At 37.6% G+C, this 21,020-nt stretch overlaps 2 protein-coding genes across 2 annotated transcripts in view; both read left to right on the forward strand.

Moving 5' to 3' along the window:
* nmt2 (N-myristoyltransferase 2) overlaps positions 1 to 7,328 on the forward strand; it is a 134,265-nt gene extending 126,937 nt beyond the window's left edge. Inside the window, exon 13 of the mRNA XM_056233040.1 lies at positions 7,318 to 7,328. The gene's annotated coding sequence lies outside the window, so the exon portion shown is untranslated. The remainder of the gene's footprint in view (positions 1 to 7,317) is intronic.
* On the forward strand, positions 949 to 20,439 carry trim33l (tripartite motif containing 33, like). Its single transcript, XM_056233116.1, has 17 exons — positions 949 to 1,232; positions 2,283 to 2,374; positions 2,686 to 2,824; positions 6,242 to 6,359; positions 6,524 to 6,640; positions 10,835 to 10,949; positions 13,927 to 14,070; positions 14,340 to 14,451; positions 14,546 to 16,371; positions 16,446 to 16,521; positions 16,615 to 16,648; positions 17,362 to 17,491; positions 17,595 to 17,800; positions 17,969 to 18,065; positions 18,235 to 18,303; positions 19,754 to 19,888; positions 20,037 to 20,439. Exons 1-17 carry the CDS (start codon positions 1,046 to 1,048, stop codon positions 20,325 to 20,327), a joined length of 3,888 nt encoding a protein of 1,295 aa, XP_056089091.1. The 5' UTR covers positions 949 to 1,045; the 3' UTR covers positions 20,328 to 20,439.
* The last annotated feature ends 581 nt before the right edge of the window (positions 20,440 to 21,020 follow it).

Consider the following 21,020-nt stretch of genomic DNA (forward strand, 5'->3'; position numbering starts at 1 on the left):
CTCTATATTAAACATGTATTTAAGAATCAGTTAAGTCTGGCATACTAGTAGTTCCTACAATCCATACAATCGTCCCCTGAAACCCTCCATGGAAATCCACTCCTCCCAGCACATATATCAACGAAGTTCCACTCTGTGTGCTGCAAGGTTACAAAAATGTATAAGATTCCTAAGGTATTCTGTTGCACTGGGTGGAGCCTGCTGGAATATTCAGTGATAATCAAGTCTTTCCTATTGTGGGTGTGTTCTTCTGACAAATTAAAAGCCGTGGAGCTGAAAATGTTGGTGCCAGCTACTCAGATCCTAATTTTAATGATTTGGTAACATATTAGTTGGAATTGCCATTGTATATCAAAACCATTGTTGTTTGGTTCAAGACAAACGTACAAACCTTTAAAGTAACTTTTTCATGCATACGTGCTATGGTACACCATCAATAAACTGGCAGGTTTACAACTCATAGACTGTAAAACGTACGTTAAGGCTACGTTTCATTTCATAACGCCACAAAAATGTTGACTGCCAATCTGAGGGGTAAAAGTGCTATAAAGTTGTATATACAAACTGAAAACACACGGAAATGTCTCATGTCGAAGGCTGCGTCGTCCTCCCGGAGGCTGCATATTGAGGAGGCTGCTTCATTTCAGTCTATTTTTTACAGTCTATGATTGCAGTAAACTGACTGACATTCCGCAGTCATTAAGAAACTACAACAATTTATGTTTCACTAAGATTAACGGTCAGTTTTAAAATGGTTACTGTACTGAAATAAGAGATACTTTACGAATTAAGACGCGTGCGATCTCCGGAAGATGCAGCCCTCAAGTTCAAATGAGACTTTTGTTTTGTTAAAATGAGACTACCCCCACTATAGGGGAACTGATGAATATTCCATGAGGCCCCGCCTCACGCAACAGAAAAGTGTTAGGAACGGCATAGATGTACGTATACAATAACAGGGTCAACGCGTCGAGTTTCCCGTAAGACGATATATTTCGAATGTTGTTACACGTCTTTTTTTACATTAATAATTATCAAGCAACAGATGTTTACCCCTGACCAAACAGGGCGTCTAGCGTCGCCCTTTCTGGATTTAGAAAAAACGGTTTGCGGATCCTGCGCTGTTTGCAAACTACACCTAAACTCTTCTGCAGACTCCAGACTTCTGCCCTGCCTGCATACAGTTTGTGAAACTTGCCTTACGAAGATCTGCACAGATGGAGCCGCACAAGGTAAGAACTAGCTTGTAGCGGTCACAGTTTGACTGATTTTATTAAGGCGCTCGCGAAGGTCCAACTCTGCACGTGACGTTTTTAAAATCGCGTTGAACTGCAGGCTCAAACCAGTCGCGTGAAGTTCGGTTTAGTCCCGAGTCCCGACGATTATTTATATAAGATGTCTCAAAGTTAAAAGCCAGGGTTTTGGCTTTGGCCAGGTCGTGTTCCTCATGGGGGACCAACTTCGCCCGATATGGTTTGTTATCGACATACTAGCCTAAACAAACATTTCACATAATCTGTTTTTAAATAACAGTATATTGTTTTGTTTTTTAAATTGCAACATTAAATGACATTTTATGAACACAATAATTATAATGATCTTAAAATCTCCTGAAATCGCTTGCTTCGTCACTGACACATTTCCAATACAGGAAGTATAGACGAGTCACGTTAACGTTATTGCTGTTAAGTTTGATTTAAATTTGGACATTCGTTTGACATTCGCGAAAATTGATTATATTCTATGATTCTATTTCTAATGCATGAATAGGTTTTCTTTGCTCAGAACAAAGCGGACTTTTTTCATTTCAATTTAGCCCTACAAATCCATATTTTTGAACCCTTTCTCGTTATGACATCACACAAAATGTAAAAAAAATAAATGTTGCTAAAAGTGCTTTCATGACACAAAGCTCTTTTTATTGAATTTACATTATATTTCTTTTAAATTAAGTATAGTAGTGCAAATAGAGAATATAATTGGCATTTTCGTGAATGTCAAACTACTGTGAAATATAAAACCAACTTAACTGCAGTTCAAAGGGCTCCAACGTTGACTTTATTTGTAAAAATAAATAAATAAAAATACTTTCTTTAATGTCATGATATAGTGTTGTCACTACACATGAAAAATTACTTTGCAAGCTCTTTTCATTTGGATTTCATTTTATTAATAGTATTGTACTCTAATAAACAACTTTTTTTTTGGTTTTGTCATGGCTTGCTAAACAGCAGTAACATGGGTTTAGTGTTTCTGAGACTTTTGCTTCTTTCTCTGTCTAGATTGTCCATTATGTGCTCAGGCCTTTAGTTTGTCCGAGGTCACAGAATGTTCCCTTTTTGAAGACACATCTAATAATAACAAGGACCCCAAGGTAAGAGTGCATAGATTATGGAAAACATTACGATTATGAGTAAAATGGTACATTCATCAGCTGGAAAAAAAATCATTCTGAAAGTGATTCCAAGAATATCTTTCCTCTGTGTCATTATCGTTATATTTGTGACGTGGAGTGGACTTTCCTATTCTCTTAGAAATAGAACAATTATTACAAGTTTATAGAGAATATCGTCGTTGTGAAGGGCCTTAATTGGCTCAACGAATTCCAGCACTGACATAAAGGAGGCATTTCCTTTCTGTCTTCCATTGTAAACCTTCATTCAAAATTTTAATCAATCTTTGCAGTGTGCCGGTTGCGAAGAGAGTGAGGTTAGTGGATGGTGTGTCCAGTGTGAGGAGGCCCTGTGTTTGGACTGTATGTCTGCCCATCGTAGGGTAAAAGTGACCCGTGACCATGAAGTCACACCCAAAAAACCACCCACAGGTTAGATTTGCTTTTTGTGCATGCTTTATTTATGATTCTTTATTCTTTATTCGGATCCCCATTAGCTTCCACAAAGTGGTTGCTAATCTGCCTGGGGTCCTCACAAGACAAGACAAAAACATACAGATAAAATATAACCAAGAAATAAGCACATCTTAGCAGTAGTAGCACATCAAACATACAACACACATTAACATATTTGTAAGCATATCTTTACATTGTCTTCTAAGTACCAGTACATAAGCAGGGCTCTCAAGTGTCACGCATTGAGAGTGACAGTCACTCATTTCGGTCTTTTGTTACGCTCTCCCGCCACACATTGTATTTCTCACGCAGAAAAAATATTTATAATATATTTAAAGGAACACTCCGACTTTTTGGGACTTTAGCCTATTCACCTTATCCCCCAGAGTTAGATAAGTCCATACATACCTTTTTCATCTCCGTGCGTGCTATAAGTCTGTTTGACGCACCCACCGCTAGCCTAGCTTAGCACAAAGACTGGATGTAAATGGTTGCAGCTAGCATACTAATCCAAATAAGTGACAAAATAGCGCAAACATTTTCCTATTTACATGTTGTGATTTGTATAGTCACAGAGTGTACAAAAAACTACGTCACATGAGACACAGACATATTTTAACAGTATAAATACTGGGAACTATATTCTCTGAAGGCGAAGCACTGCTACTTGGGCGGAGTAATAACCGCAGCACCTGAGACGCGCCGTGGTGAGGAGCAGAGAGTTCGTTCAGAGTTTGGGTATGGTGCGTCTCAGGTGCTGCGGTTATCACTCCGCCCAAGTAGCAGTGCTTCGCCTTCAGAGAATATAGTTCCCAGTATTTATACTGTTAAAATATGTCTGTGTCTCATGTGACGTAGTTTTTTGTACACTCTGTGACTATACAAATCACAACATGTAAATAGGAAAATGTTTGCGTTATTTTGTCACTTATTTGGATTAGTATGCTAGCTGCAACCATTTACATCCAGTCTTTGTGCTAAGCTAGGCTAGCGGTGGGTGCGTCAAACAGACTTATAGCACGCACGGAGATGAAAAAGGTATGTATGGACTTATCTAACTCTGGGGGATAAGGTGAATAGGCTAAAGTCCCAAAAAGTCGGAGTGTTCCTTTAATATGCCTGCAGCGCCCAAAATGTATCTGGCCGCGCAGCTCTCACTATGGAACCGGCAGGAAGCGCGTCTCCCCTTGAGTTCTTAGTCAAGCCTGCCCAATCAAAAAAAAGAAAGGGGCTTCATAATAGCCCATCAGAAAAGAGCACTATTGTATCTGGGTAAGATTTAACGCAACAACCAATGACAAAAAAACATATCCTGGAATTGTTCACGTGATTCTGCTACAACATCTTCTGGAAGTTTCGTTCACCAGGATGAAACCACTGGAGCTTCGAAGCATCACTTTGAGCACAGAGTAAGTCATGATCTCCTGTTTTAATGTTACAACAAATTCACAACTTGTTTGACACAAACAATGACAACTTGACTGCTGTTAGAGAATGATTCCCAAATAATTAGCATCAGTTTTTCATGAGTGTCTGTAACTTAGCCAACAGTTTTACAGCCTGTTCACTGACAACACCTGCTCTGAACAAGTAGTCTCTAGGCCTAGTCATATTTTCGTTATCACACGATGAGTGACATATTATTAATTATAATAATAATAATACATTTTATTTGTATTGCACTTTACATTTTAGCAATCTCAAAGTGCTACAGATCATGTAGTAATATAATTAAAAACTCAAAATCAATAATAAGTTTAAAGGAGTGGTGCAGGGTGGGGGGGTTGGTCCCTATAAAATACATTTATTTAAAAGCTTTTTTAAAAAGATACGTTTTTAGGTTTTGTTTAAAAACATCTGTAGTCTGTGGGGCCCTCAGGTGATCAGGGAGGGCATTCCACAGCCTCGGAGCAGCCGATGAAAAGGCCCTACCACCCATGCTACAGAGTTTGGTTCTGGGGACATAAAGGGTGTTTGTGTTTGCAGACCGGAGAGTGCGTGAGGAGCTCTGGTGTTGGAGGAGTTCCTGTAGGTTAAGGGGGGCATGTCCATGAATGCACTGGTGGGTGAGGAGGGAGACCTTATATTCAATTCTGAGTGGGACAGGGAGCCAGTGAAGAGATTTTAGGATGGGCGTGATGTGATCATGCTTGCGCACCCTCATCAGGATCCTGGCAGCACTGTTCTGGATGTATTGTAGTCTCTGGATGCTTTTGCCAGAGATCCCGATGAGGAGTGCATTACAATAGTCCAGCCTGGAGGACACAAAGGCATGGACGAGCTTCTCTGCTTATCACACAATATTATCACATTATAAACATCTCTCTCTCCAAATAGGCTTAATTATTTTATTAGCACTAAATAAATTAAAGTGTATTGCATGCATAGTCTGTTATAGGTGACTTTTAAAATCATGTCATATTTTATAATTATATCCTGGCTATGGATGCATTAATCATTGCATCTTTCTTTCAAAGATGTCAGGTAAAAAGCAATTAAGCATTCTCTCATTCTCCCTGAGAGTAAAGCCCCCTAAAAAGGCCAGGTTAGAGGAAGCTGGCCCAGAGAAGGTGGCAAAAAGGGGTAGGCCCATTAGATAAAGGAGTCCAAAAAGGCAACAAACACTTACAAAAAAAAACAACACCAGTCATAATCTCTCTCTCTCACACACATACACACACACGGAAATTGAATAAATACGTTGTATTTGGTTGAATTGTCAGTGACGTGTCAAATTTTTGGGGGGGATGTCACTCTTGCCTGTCTTCAAAACTTGAGAGCCCTGCATACGTCATTTTACTTTTTCTTGTGTTTATGGGAACCATATTCCAAGCAACAGAACCTCAATAAAGTACAGTTTTTTTCATGAAAGTTGTGTGTGGACAAGCTAAAAAGAGTTGAGCCTTACTCACTTGACGCGTTCCATAGTCATGTCTAAAACCCACAAGTTTTTCAGAGAAGAAACTGGGTGTATGATACTTGATTACCGTGTAAAAATATACCAGCAGTCGTAAATGTAGTTTATCCTTCACTAATTGCCATGATAATTTTCTATGCATATCAATAACATTGGCCTGAAATGGATAATGAAGCACTAACCTAGCTGCTCTGTTCTGAGCCACCTGAAGTTTGTTTTAAGTTTTTCTCAGATGCACTTGACCATATCATTGGGCAGTACTCAAGATGTGATAAAACTAACGATTGCACCACATCTTTTAAAACTAAAGATGGAAGAAACACCGAACATTTCCTGGCCACAGCTATACCTTTTCCCATATTGCTTACTATATAATCTATTATGTTCAGAGTGACCAACACTAACACTGCTTCAGACTAACACTGCTATAAACTTCTGTGCATTTTCAGATCTGTTCTGTTGTTTCTTTTGTTCAGGTTGGGTACAGAGAAGACGCTGTCCCTCACACACTCAGGAGAGCTTGAGGTTCTTCTGTCTTGTTTGTGAAGAGCTCACCTGTAAAGACTGTCAGCTGATCACTCATAGAGGCCACAGGTATAATTCAAATCAACCCTCTCAGATCAGTGCATGTGAAGATTAAAAGATCACTATATGGATGTTTTTAGCATTTTTAAGTAATTAAACCCTATTATTTATTTATATATATATATTTTTTTTTCTTTATTCCTGTTCCATGTTTTTACATGTCTATATGTCAGTTTTGTGCAGCAGGAGGAAGCTGTGGGATCTCAGAGACAGCTACTGCAGAGTTTGTTGGACTCCATCAGACATCAGAAAGTGACAGTCAGCAGCAGCCTGTTACTCCTAGAGGCGAGGTAAGTGAATAGGACCATGCGAGCTGACATCTTATAACGGAAAAACGTTATGCTTTTTATCGAAATCTGTCAACAGTACCCCAGTTGAAGGAACAATCTGTCATTAACAAACTGGACTTACTTTGTCTTATTCAATTGTCACATCTTGTCTCAACCATATTTCTTAAAGGGATTGCTCACCCAAAAATGATAAAGGCGTACAGTTTTTAAATGACATACTGACAGAGTTTTCATTTTAGGATGAACTATCACATTAAAGGCTGGAGTACACTACATGCATTACACAGGCATTACACACTTGCAGACTTTGTAAATGGTTATATAAAAAGCTGGGCATCTTACACTTTACAACTAAAAGCCAATTCACACTGCACCGACCGACGCAGAACAACGCGCACAATCGCCAGATTACAGTATGTCCCTTCTTAGACATTTCACATCCCGACAAACGCTGATTCAACATGTTCGGCGAAAACAATCAATGGAAACGGACACCAACGGGGTAACCCACTGATCCATCAAAACCCACCGAGTGTGTCTGTCGGTATCTGTTCCCGAACACAACAAACCCTTGCAGAAACATGCTCCTCATTGCTTGGAGATGCATGACAAATTAAAACAACATGCATTCTAAAACCGGCTCAAAATATAAAATTTTTGATATCCACCAACTGGATTGATTCAGAGTCTGAAGCAAAAAAAAAGTCTGTGCCTGCCTATCATAAACTAAAGGCTTTTTTTTGTGAAAACTCTGACTGGCCAAAATCTGCAGACTGGCTCTGACTTTCGGCAACTAGTGTCGACTCCTCCAGAGTGTAAATCGGTGCAATAATTTTGGCAAATGTTGTATAGTGTATTCCAACCTTAAGGTCCGTGCATCAAACCATCTTCTATAACAAATATACTATAGTGACTTCTTATCTCCAAAGATAAGTCCAATAAAGTAAATTTATAATGCGTCAAAATTATTTTCTTTACATTAACTTTAATTTTCTTAAAATCTTTAATTTGAACTTCCTTAAAAGTAAAAAAAGACTCCGCTTACACCTGGTATCAGTATCCATTTTCAGAAACCTGATCAGAAATTGACAATACTAAATACAGATTTAAACAGACCCTGCCCATTAAAATGCAATAAAAAGTGGTCACAGGAGACGCATTTGAGTTGTTAGTACGGTGCCAGATGTAAATGGTGATCTGTCTAGCCTGACATTGTTTAACTGGTACTCTTGAGATACCAGGTGTAAACGGGGCCTTTTATTCAAAAGGACAGTGGTAAGGAGAAACAGAAAAAAGAGAGTGTGAGCACCAGGAGAGGTGTTAAAGGCACATCAAAGCGGACCCAACAGTGAATGGAATAAATCACTTTACATCCTTGTAACGTATAGTCACTAGAAACATTACTGAAATGGTAGTATTCTACAAAAACTATAGTATAACACATCAAAGCTGTTTTTGAGAAACATGTATGGTGGAAATTCACTTGTAATATACAGTCAGGCCTATGGAAGTAAAATAATGACAAATGTTTTTGAAACAAAAAGCCTAATTGTACTACTTGAAAAAAATATGCATTGCATTAACCCTGCTTGTATTTTAATGCATTGTATTTTTAGGGCTTGCATTTTTATGGGCTGAAAATTAGCATGGTTGAATATTTAGGCTGTGAATATTTCAATTCAAAACATTTCAAACACATTTTCATTAGTAAAATTTCAATAATCCATTTTCACCTTTCATATTTCACTTACAAAATATTCAAACTGATTAAAAATACAACCTATAATATTCAACAGGCGGGTTTCGGTCCATTTTATTTCGCTTTCAAATTCACAAATTCAGTGGTTCAAATTCGACAGTAAATTCGACGTTGACATCCAGGAGCTGCAGGAAAAGTAGTAGATTACCGAGCATAATCTCCATCTGCTGTTAGTCGACCTCACCAGCAGGAGGCGCAAGCGCGTGTTGTTGACGAAGACCAGAGCAACAGTTAGAGCAAGCCATTCATTCATTAAAAGTCATTTACAACAATGTAAGTGTATTTGTGATTATTATGACGTCTGTTTTATGTGAAATTCAGTGTCTTCACGATTACTTTTCCTGTGTAGCCTACATACATCTTTCTCTACCGTGAACGAGATTATAATGTTATTCCCCCGATGCGGATGTACAGATCCAATGTTACATTTTAGTTTGACATATATTTCTATTGGTTGTTTAGTTGCGGCGATGTGTTGCATATGCATTACTAGGGTTTCCCTCAATACTGTACGTCAGGATTCCCCTGCTCGACATATAAAACGCTTAACGTGGACTAATTTCTGCAAGCCTGCGAGTTTGGTCTTTTATATCACTGTATAATACAGTGATATAAAAGACCAAACTCGCAGGCTTGCAGAAGGATTCAGAATATGAATTTAACGTGCAAAGTTTAATGCTGAGCGTTTCTCAGTGATACTGGCATAATGTTGGCTTGACATTGGACATTCGCACATTTAGGGACCGCCTCTAAAGTTACATACGACATAGGTATACACGTTTCTAACTTCAATAGCATTTGAAGAGAACGACTTACAGTCATAAAACCAACTGTAAAGTGTTCATGTAACGTTAGGTGTCAGGCATAATGCGCAATTTATTTAAATAGATTGAAGTTTGCTATTGAAGTTAGAAACGTTTAGGCCTATAGGACTACCAATGTTACTTTAGAGATGGTCCCTAAATGTACGAATGTCAAGCCAATTTTACATTTAGTCATTTAGCAGACGCTTTTATCCAAAGCGATTTACAGTTAAACTAACAATATAGAACAACAATATGAAAGTGCTATGACCCTTCCCAGTTTAATCTAATGCAGTACATGTATGTAGGCATACTTCCCCAATAAGGTGCGAGTTTGGTCTTCTATATCACTGTAGTCCATTAAGCTACGTTAAGCGTTTTGTCCTGACGGAAGGGGAATCTTTGAGTAGGATGAGGTATTGAGGGAAACCGATTATAATCCCGTTCATGGTAGAAAAAGCTGATAACATGTAAGGCTACACAGGGAAAGTAACAATGAAGTTAATGAATGAAACATAAAAACAGATTTTGTACCTTTATAATCTTTTCCACATATACTGACCCAGATAATCGTCACAAAAAAACGTAATGCATGCTCAATTGTTGTACAGTTTTTATCTTATGAATGAATGGCTTGCTCTAACTCTTCAACAACACGCGCTTGCGCCTCCTGCTGGTGAGGTCGACTAACAGCAGATGGAGATTATGCTCGGTAATCTACTACTTTTCCTGCAGCTCCTGGATGTCAACGTTGAATTTACTGTCGAATTTGAACCACTGAATTTGTGGAAGCGAATTTGAAAAGCGAAATAAAATGAACTGAAAACCGCCTGTTGAATATTATAGGTTGCATTTTTAATCAGTTTGAATATTTTGTAAGTGAAATATGAAAGGTGAATATGGATTATTGAAATTTTACTAATGAAAATGTGTTTGAAATGTTTTGAATTGAAATATTCACAGCCTAAATATTCAACCATGCTAAATTTCAGCCAATAAAAATGCAAGCCCTAAAAATACAATGCATTAAAATACAAGCAGGGTTAATGCAATGCATATTTTTTTTCAAGTAGTACAATTCAACAGGCTTTTTGTTTCAAAAACATTTGTCATTATTTTACTTCCATACAGGCCACTCAGTGGTAAAAAGCAAGTAAAGTTTATTTACCTCTGATTGCAAGATTCTAAAGTTGAATGGGTATCACATGCATGTATATGTTAAAACAATCAGAAATCAAGGAACTTTATGTGATTATGATTGGTGAATTAATATATTTTCCACAAATCTATAAAGTAAAGAAAAACCTCTGCTTTGCCAAGGTCAAAGAGCCATAACTGGCTAATCCAGAGAGAAAACACAGAACTAATATCTCCTCTAAAGGAATTCAAGCCTTGAAGAGTGGGTAAAGAAACACACAGTGCAATATTAAAAGAGTATGGATGTGAAAGAGGATGACACAACACTCTTTTTCGACTTTGTAAGCTCCCTGACTACTGCAGGACAACAGCAGTTAGTTTGTAGCACATGTGCTCACATCCAAAGTTGTATTATAATGGGTCTGCTTTACAGACATTTCCTGTTTTATTATCTTCTTGTCTGTGTATAATTGAGAATATTTTATTCTTTATTAGATTACAGGACATTGAGGATCTAAAAGTTGCTGCAAAGAAGATGTTGAGACAGGTGGTCCACTCTCTTTATCAGGCTCTGGTACTGAAAGCTACGCAGGTCTTAAAGGAGATAGAGGTAAGAATTTATTGCGCAATTTGCTAAAACATGCTGTTCATGATTTAAATTTTTCCCTAAAAAGGTAAATGATGAATATTTGGCATACTTCACTTATTTCAAAATGTCTTTTCTATATCAACTACTACAGCATGTAGCTTTAGTACTTATAATAACTGGCCAGATTATGAATTTGTTTAGAATCAATCAGTTTGTTAATTTCATCAAAGCCCATTCATCAAACAAAAAATGCACACTCATTTATATTTTGCAGAATATATGAAAATAACATGAACTACATGGTTTTCTCCGATTTGATTGGTTACACTAGGCAGATATTTTCCCATTGTTATGCATTTCCAAAAGACTAGTGTTACGACCCCCTGGCTCAAGGAGTAGCAACATGAAGGGAGAGGCCATACAACATAATCAAATTTGCACAAATGTGTATTTAATCAAGAAAACAAACATAACTACATTAAAGTATAACATAAAATATAAAGATACAAAAACAACAACATCAAGCCTTGGACTGGAGAGGGTGAGAAAGTCAGCATGACAACCAAACAGCAAGACCAAGCTCCTAGCAGCCAACAGCTATTCTCCAGCTTCTTATGAGCAGCATGGTTAATCACCGTCAATTCTCCACACCTGTTTCACAGCAATTAACCTGAGGACACAAATAGTGTTACCCAGAGACACCTACTGGACAAAATAAAATACTACACCCCATGATCCATCATACTACATTAATTAATCGAGACAGATTTAGTTATAGCATTCATTTGTTCCTTCTATGGCTGTTTTTAGATGCACTTTTAACCTTCCTAGAACTTGCACAGTACATTTCAGCATTTCACATTTCAATGTAAGCATGTAACTGGTAAAGCTCCAGTCCGTAACTTTTTTGGGTTAATTAATTATCCAAAATAAATTTTTGAGCATGTACATAACCAGCCAGTGTTCAAAACTATCTTCTTGCCGTAGCTCGATTCAAAACGGTAAGCTTGTAATAATGTTTTTAATTCCAGTGGTACTGGTGGTTTCCGCGGGAAATTCGAGCATGTCTTTGCGTCATTACGTCACATCTGTACACATAAAGAAGGAGTCTCGGCTAGTAGGCTATATTTGTGAGGATGTTGGAGGTGGAGATTTATAGCCTTTTCTCACAGCACTTGATATAATTAAACAGCGGATCCAGAAAGGTTCAAACGACAATCACCAGTGACAACTGGAGATTCACCCGTTGTAAAATGCAAAAGACTGAGAGTTTGGAAAAAGAGGCTGCAACCGGCCCATGCGAAAACAAGGATAATTAAAGCTGCAAGCAGCATCTATCGGGGTTCAAGCATTTAAGGCCTTTAAGCACAAAAGCATCAAAAGACATTAAGTTTTATTTAGTAAGACCATTTACAGCCAATACAGGCAATTTATCATAGGAAATATATGGTTTTCAAAGCTTTTTAACAGTTATAGCGCCACCTATGGTCCGATCTCCATGAAACTTTGCATGCTTCTTCAGCATGTTATGACACATATGCTCATCAATTTTTGTGAAGTTCTGAGTTTTTCTTTAGGATTTCCTTTAGGATTTATAGGCTTTTGAGTGTATTTTGTCACGCCCTTTTCTAAATGACCCTGTTACAGCCACCCAAATGCAAAGGTTCAACTTTTTTCCGATAATTATTGATCTAGAGAGTCCAGAGAATTGCCCTAGACTGGTCTGGTTCCGATCGGGCGAAAAAACAGGGACTCGTTTGCAAAAGTAGGTTTTGGACAAAATTCGACATAGTAGAAAATTTTTGCTGCCTAAATCGAAATTGGAGATATACATTTTGCCCGTCTTGAGCCAAGGATCACAGTGGTGTAAAAACCTTGAGTCTAGGAGTTTTGACGATCTAGGAGTTATGAGTAATTTAGTACTTTTGGTTGCTGTAGCGCCACCTATGGGCCAATCGGGGTCATACTCTGATAGGTTCTCCCCAAATTGAGGCCCTACCACCTGGCCAGGTTTCAAGTCTCTAGCACTTACTGTTTGGTCTGCACGATCAGTTTTACAAATCCTTACAATTACAATAGGGTTTCAGCACTTTGTGCTTGAACCCCTAAATATCTGAAGGGCTTTAAATGTAGTCACGCAATGCTGATGTTGTTAACATTAACAATTTGAGAACAAAGTATAATTTGCACGGTTTGACATGATATGATAAACGATCGTTAGATTTAATCACCGTGATTTACTGCAATGCTTTTTTTCATTTAACGTTAGTTGGTCAGAACAAAAGTGGATGTTTCTTACTTGTTCAGATTACATTTTCCGGTGAAAATTCTTATGTTGGTCATATTTCCAAAAAGTAGAATCTGTGATTCTGAATGCCAGTATCCACACCGGTGCGGGGACTGACAGCTGCACATTCTCCTCAAAACATTGGATTCATCCGCGCTGTGCCATGCCGAGGTACAACTCACGTAAAGTTGATAATTCTGCGAATGACTGCTATTGCAGATTTCGAACAGAGGTGGCGACAAAGAGGAAAAACTGCGGACTGCAGCTTTAAGAATATAAAATGGGAATTAAACAAAACTAATAAATGAATCATAATTTCCATCTTCCTTAAAAGCACTTTCACTATACTTTCAATCAAAGAATTTCCATCACATCATAAACACTAATCGTCTTTTTCATCATTTCACTCTTTCTGTCTAAAAGATTCTGAAATACAATAAAGGCTGTATATTGGTATTAAAATAGTACCTGATATTTATGTATTTTTGAAAGAGCACATTTATCTGAGAAAGCCAAGAAAAGTTCTTACTCTTCCTGAGAAACACCCACATACCTTATTATTAACAGAAAGCACTCAGCAAAAAGAACCGGACTTTCCCAACAGAACAATGTCCCTTTTCCTTTGTGCGACTTGCGTCTTATCAGCCCCCAATCCTGTTCAGGAACCTCAAATCTGTAACCCTTACTACTTTGTGCATGTTTGATTTTAAGGCCCTGTATGCAGAGGAGGGGAAATGTTTATTGGAGCGGAAGACATCTCTGAACAGGCTGGAATGCTGTCAGGACTACATAGTAGCTTTTATTGACAAGATCCTAAGCACAGAGGGCCATTGCTTCCTAGTACACAAAAAAAGAGTAAGCCTTTTTGTTTCATGCTTATTCCTTAAATATCGTAAGATATCTAAAACTTCAAACTGATTATGTTCAAGACTTTCCACCTTAGATTTATTTATATTGTTTAGGATACTTAGCTCCATGTTTTTAGGTGAGGAACTTACATTTGTATATTCATCTGATTTATGTGACCACTTTATGACCATGTGTCATACTTGTGACCAAAACTGGCTCGCATTCAGATCCTGAGTGCAGATCCCCTTGCTATATTTTGTGTGTCTCTAACTCAGATTGAGACCCAGGTGAAAAAGCTTCTGTCCCAGGAGACATGCACCCCTGAGACCATGATTAAACTGCATGTTCAGCTTCAAAATGATATCTGTCAGCACCTCATCAAACTTGGTACATAAAACCTTCCACTTTTTTACTAATTAAAAGTATTTACATTTTTATAAAAAATCTATTAATTTAACATCTTTTCCTTTTTTCTACCCAGGATTTATGAAGATTAGAAAGATTCCTGTTCCTTTTACCTCTCTGAGAACTGGTTCTACTCAGTCAAAGTCTGTGGAAAGCTTAAATCCCAATCCTGTAGTAACTGCCACGGATGTTCATCCTATACAGGCCTCATCAAATGTTGATGCACGGGTTCAGGGTGAATGTGTTGCTAACGGTCCTGCACTGCGTTCCTGTGCTTCCTCGCAGACTGTACAAATGAACCAGGCTCTTATGAGTTTGCCTCATCCATCTCAGCCCAGCCAGCCATCTCAGTCTAACCAGGCCACAACTGCATGTAATAATGTTGCCTCATCCCAACTAAATCAATCTAAACTTCCCTCTTCAGAACTTCAGAGATCATTTTCTTCCTCACCACAGTCTGTCCAAGTCCTGTCCCAGGATCTCAATCCTGGGCAATCCATGCATGATTACAGTCCCTCATCACACTGTGTCCAATATTTTCTTCCGTCTGCTCACAAAAATCAAACAAATCCTCATCCATCTTCTAATTTTCAGCCTCGTCTTCCTCTCTCAAACTACTCCGCGTCTCAAATAAACAATATTTCCAATTTAGCCAAGAATAGGAAGACCTCGACCTTACACTATTACCCTTCCATCGCCCACCCAATGCCAGTTAACAACCAAACACCAGCATTAACTCATCCAATTCCACTCAACATCCAAACACCCGTACCAACTCATCCAACACCAGTCAACATCCAAAATCCCATCCTAACTCATCCAATACCAACCAACAACCAAACAACCCTACTAACTCATCCAATGCCAACCAACAGCCAAACACCGGTACGAACTCATCCAATACCAGCCAACAGCCAAACACCTGTACAAACTCATCCAATACCAGCCAACAGCCAAACACCGGTACGAACTCATTCAATACCAGCCAACAGCCAGACACCGGTACGAACTCATCCAATACCAGCCATCAACCAAACACCCATACTAACCCAACCAATACCAGCTAACAACCAAACACCCATACTAACCCATCCAATACTAGTCAACAACCAAACACCCGTACTAACCCACCCAGTTTCAAACATGCCAACTGACACCCAAACACTTATTCTGACCTATCCAATACAAGCCAGTTTCCTGGGACCCGTGCATTCTTTTGCAGTACAACCAAATATTCCTTTAGCTGTTCTTTCTACCATAAACGCTCATTCTTTAAATGATGTTACTGCAATCTCTAATGTCCACTCTGCTGAACCCTCCAATTGTGGGATAAATCATTGTTCCCATAACCCTTGTGCACAGAATACCACCAGTCCAACCTTTAAAGCCATCCAAAGCACAACTAGTTTGTCTTCACTTCCTGTAAACCCAATAAGTTCTCCTCCCATTAGTGGCAACGACACCTCCTGGTGTAAGAGAGACACCTACAATTATGCTAACCTCCCAGTCAAGGCTTTGGCTGACTCCGTCTGTGATCAGGACGCAGGTGTGAGCAGCACGAATTTCACTTATACTGATCATTCGGAGAGCAACTTGCCCACTTCCACTGTGTCAGAGACAGATCCCAAAGAATCTTCACCAGATCCTACCCATTCCTCTGGCCCACCCAAACCTCACCAGGACTCTCTCTCCACCAGCACAGGGAAATATTCAAGACAGGCTCAAGCCGGTCAGTCATCCACAGAGAGCAACTTTAGACTAAAACACTGGAGCGTTGGCATCCCAACAACTTTTCGTCAGCTTGTAGAAACATGCACACCTGTCAGCTCAATGGACAATCAGAACACCACACCTCCAGCGAATTCAACTCCATGTGGCACATCAGTGGACCTTGCATTGGAGGTTGGTAAATGTTTGTTTTTTTTACAAACAAGAGTATTGAATGTTAGAGATCTGACGTTTCCTTTTCATACCAGAGGGTGACATGTGACAAGACTGTCCAAAGGGATTTTGACCACACAAAGGAAAAAGAGGAAGAAAAACAATCTGCAGGTGATTTTATTTAGCTTTTGTTTGCAAAAGTACAGTGATTGTTTGGTTTCCTCACTCATTTGTATTATTATTATTATTTTTTTTGTCTTTTAGTGCTGTTGGAACAATTCAAGAAACAATTCAAGAGGTGAACTATAAATCCATATGCCATTGGTCCATATAGTATAAACCTGCTACAAAGTGGGATCTAAAGTGTTTATTTGCATCCTGTCTGCATCGCAGGAGTTATTAACCTCATTTAGGTTACATTTATTAATATGCCAAAACGTTTATTCTGCAAGAGACACAGTAAACATTATTTTGGTTGTAATAACTGTTAATAATATTATTAATAGTATTTATACTACTGATCAAATGTTTGGGATCTGCAAGATTTCTTTTTTATTTATTTGATTAAATATGTGAAATATTATTATAATTTAAATTAACGGTTTCTGTTTTTTATTCTGTAATTTGTTCCTGTAATGGCAAAGCTGAATTTTTAGTAGCCATTACTCCCATCTTTAGTGTCACATGATCTTTGAGAAATCATGTTGCTAATTAAAAAATAAAAAATAAATTTGGAAACAAATACTAAATTTGGAATGGAAACAATAACTAAAATAATGGAAACAATAACTAAATTTATTTAAATAAAAAGTTTTTAAAAAAGAACAGCATTTATTTGTAATATATATATATATATATATATATATTTGTAACATTTTAAATGTCTTTACTTTTTTTTTAAATGTAATGTGTCCTTGCTGAATGAATTTTAATTTCTTTAAAAAAAAATTCTTACTGAGCTGAAACATTGGTAGTGTATACATTTATTTCTTTGACCGGTCACTGTAATAGGTTTCCACGCGTATCTCTGGTGCGCCTGCCCATTTCTCTGCTTCCATGTGAGCAGCCACTCCCAGAGTTCCACCTTACTACAGATATCTCTAGAGACCACATCATAGTGCAGCAATCCCAGGGAGGACAGGTAAGGACTCTGTAAAGCTGGAAAAACGTGTGACTGATGTTAGCCTACAGACATGATAGTTCCAGTCCACCGCTATTCTCAATTGTGCCCTGTTCTTCCCCAGATTAAGCAGGTGTGGAGATGGCATGAAGATCCAATACCATCTAGAGCCTCTTCCTGCTCTATATTGCAAAGCAGCAACAGCTCCCCGGCCTCTGACGTACAATTCTGTGCAGTGTGTCAGTCTGCAGGAGCTGCTCTTCTGTGTGTGAAATGTGGATGTGCTTTTCACTCTGATTGTCACATCCCACCAATCCTCACAAAATCTTGGTGAGACCAGGAACTAACAGGAATTGTATAAAACTGAATTGAATTACAATTCTTGAGTAGCTATGAGTTATAAGACTTTGCAGTTTGATAAGCGTGTGCATTTAAGAACAATAACAGTGTTTTCTCTGTCCATTATTTGAGTCTTGGTGTATATCTTCTCTCTTGCAGTGAGGATTGGGTGTGTTTGCTGTGTGAGGATGTCAATGAGACCGTGTATGGCAGTGAGGAGATGAGAACGTCCAGTCTGAGTCTACAAGATCAAAGAGTGAGACACCACCAGTCTGAAAGGATCTACACTCATAGTTACACTTGAAATACTTTTAAGGATATTTAGGAGAGGATTTTTGTTTAGCATAGTGTCATGCCACAACTCCCATCTCTTGTCCTGCAGTGATATAAAGTCACACTGATGTAATGTCATCCATTCTGTTCAGAAGTGTGAGAAGCTTCTCCTTAGTCTCCTGTGTGATGAGAATAGATGCCTGCTCTACAGCGCCACCAAGGTAAATACATGGTGCATGTAATATTTAGCAGTTAATTAAATTAACAGTATTTACTGTTAATTTACTCGCCCTCAGGCCATCCAAGATGCAAGTGTCTTTTTTTTTTCTTCAGTAGAAATATAAAGAAGATTTTTAGCTGAAACTGATCCTTGGTGATTCACATAATGCAAGCCAATGACTACAGTACAGTCACTTACAGGCAAAACAAAATTAATTCCCTTGGCTCCTGGCGATACATTGAGGTCTTATGAAGCGAAATGATCAGTCTGTGCAAGAAACTGAGCATTATTTACAGCATTATTGCCTGTAATCCACAGCCTCGACAAACGGTCCTGAGCGTGTTCATGGCAGTCTGGAGCGCGAGCTTCCTGTCGCACATTTAGCTTCATAAATGTGTCGTTCTCAATGTGTCGTCAGGAGCCACGGTATTAATTTTGTTTTGCCTGTCTTTTTTTTTTTACTCTCAAAGGATGGTATCCATTGACTTGCACTACATGAATCACCAAGGATCATGGTTTCAGCTAACAGATATTAATAGACTTACTGACCTTGACACACAGTCATATCAGTCTTCATTTCCTTATTTTTCCTGCATGTTTCAGCATTTGTCACACCACATGATTTTGATTGCACCACATTAAAAAAATTATACATGTATAACAAGTTAAAAATAACAGCATTTAATCTAAATAGTAATTTATATTTTTAGAAAACATTTTTCACTTTTTATCAATTTAACACATCCTTGTTGAATTAAAGCATTCATTTCTTCCAAAAAAAGAAAGAATAAATTACTGACCAGTAGTGTATATTGTTACAAAAAATTTCTATTTTAAATAAATGCTGTTCTTTTTAAACTTTTTATTCATCAAAGAATCCTGAAAAAAGTATCACAGGTAAAACAAAAATATTAAGCAGCACAATTGTTTTCAACATTGATAATAAATCAGCACATTAGAATGATTTCTGAAGGATCATGTGACACTGAAGACTGGAGTAATTGCTGATGACAATTCAGCTTTGCATCATAGAAATAAATAATTTTTTAAAGTATATTCAAATAGAAAACCATTATTTTAAATTGTAATAATATTTCACAATATTGCTGGGTTTTTTTTACCGGTTATGCATGTATGTATGTGTGTGTGTGTGTGTGTGTGTATATATATATATATACATACATGTATGTATATATACTCTGTATATATTATACTGCTTATTTTTTCTAATACATAATAATCAAATATTTAGCCAAACTACATATTATGGGTTTCTTTGAAATTATGTAATTAATATTTATTTAATATGTATATATTCTTTCTTCATGCTCATCATAGTAAAGGTGTAATACAAAGTCATTGTATGTACGAATTGTATTTGGATGTGTTTTTGAATAAATTAATAGATCCGGGCAAAAAATGGTCTTATGAGCTGTGCTTTGTTTTTAAAGAATCACTCAAAAACCGCAGAATTCAATATAATACTCGGCCGAATCCTGGGGACAAGGAAGCCGCCTTATCGGACTGCTGCTGAACTGGTGTCAGATGTTTGGACTCTTTTTGACATCTTGATGATGAACTCAGAGGTAAACCGCTGCCATTCAACTTATCACAAACTGGCAAGCTTCTTCTTTGTAGTTCAAAACTTTAGCTGAAATACTACAGATGTATACCTTTTAATTATTGAATTGATTGTTATAAAATAGTGATGTGCTATTTTGGTTATTTATACAGAGGAAAAACATGATTGTCAAACTTCAAGAATCTTTCCAGCAACAGCTGAATGAAACTTTTGGAAAGAGCCTTCATGCTTCTCTCCTGAAATACTCCAGCAGTGAGGATCCAAGCAGTGAGGATCCAAGAAGTACTTCAGAGACAGAGACTCAAAGAGAGAAGCACAGAAACACTTTGAAACGCATGCGAGAGTTTTTCATCGAAAACTGTGGTACAACAGCAAAGAAATCCTGCACTGATAAAGGCATGGAGAGAGATGGCTGTGGGAACACTACAGCTGGTGAACATTGAAGTGTCTACGGCATTGCTTTTGAAACCACACATTTATATAACTCTCTATTTATTGTAGTACTGTAGTTTGTTTATTTACCTTTGCCTTGAAGTAAAAATTTTATTAAACAGATTTTTTATTTAATTTAAGGTCACATTCTTTCACTGCTCATCGGGGTTGCTATTATAAACATTATAGTTCAATGTTGTTGCGCAGCTGTGATGCCAGCAGAGGGCGCGAGGACCCTTTGCTTGGTCGATTGCAGAGACAGGGTCGGCTCTATTTTCAAAAAATTACTAGGATTTTTGAAAAACAGAAATAAAACCCAGGTATAATTAGGAAGCATTCCATTATCACAGATAGACACTCAAAACAACCCTCTATCAAACACTGCAGAACAATTCAACAGCTGCAATAATGTAAAATCATCATGTGAGATCAGAGAACATATTGAATTATCACATTGAAATTGTTGGTTTAATTTAACTCTTTGTTTAGATTATCATATTAATATGCAATATTTTTATAATGGAATTTCATATTTTAAGATTGAAAGTGTAGATCTGGGACATCACATGAGTAAGCAAAAGTTTAAAATTTTGTTCAAAATAAATAAAATACATTTTTACCTTCATATAACAAAAGTCTAAAACTGTCACATTTAATATAAAAAAAAAGTCTGTGATATAGTAAACAATTTTATCCTAAAGGGT

Source organism: Rhinichthys klamathensis, unplaced genomic scaffold (assembly GCF_029890125.1).
Source record: "Rhinichthys klamathensis goyatoka isolate OS25496 unplaced genomic scaffold, OSU_Roscu_1.1 h1tg000359l_1, whole genome shotgun sequence".
In the NCBI taxonomy this organism is placed as follows: Eukaryota; Metazoa; Chordata; class Actinopteri; order Cypriniformes; family Leuciscidae; genus Rhinichthys; species Rhinichthys klamathensis.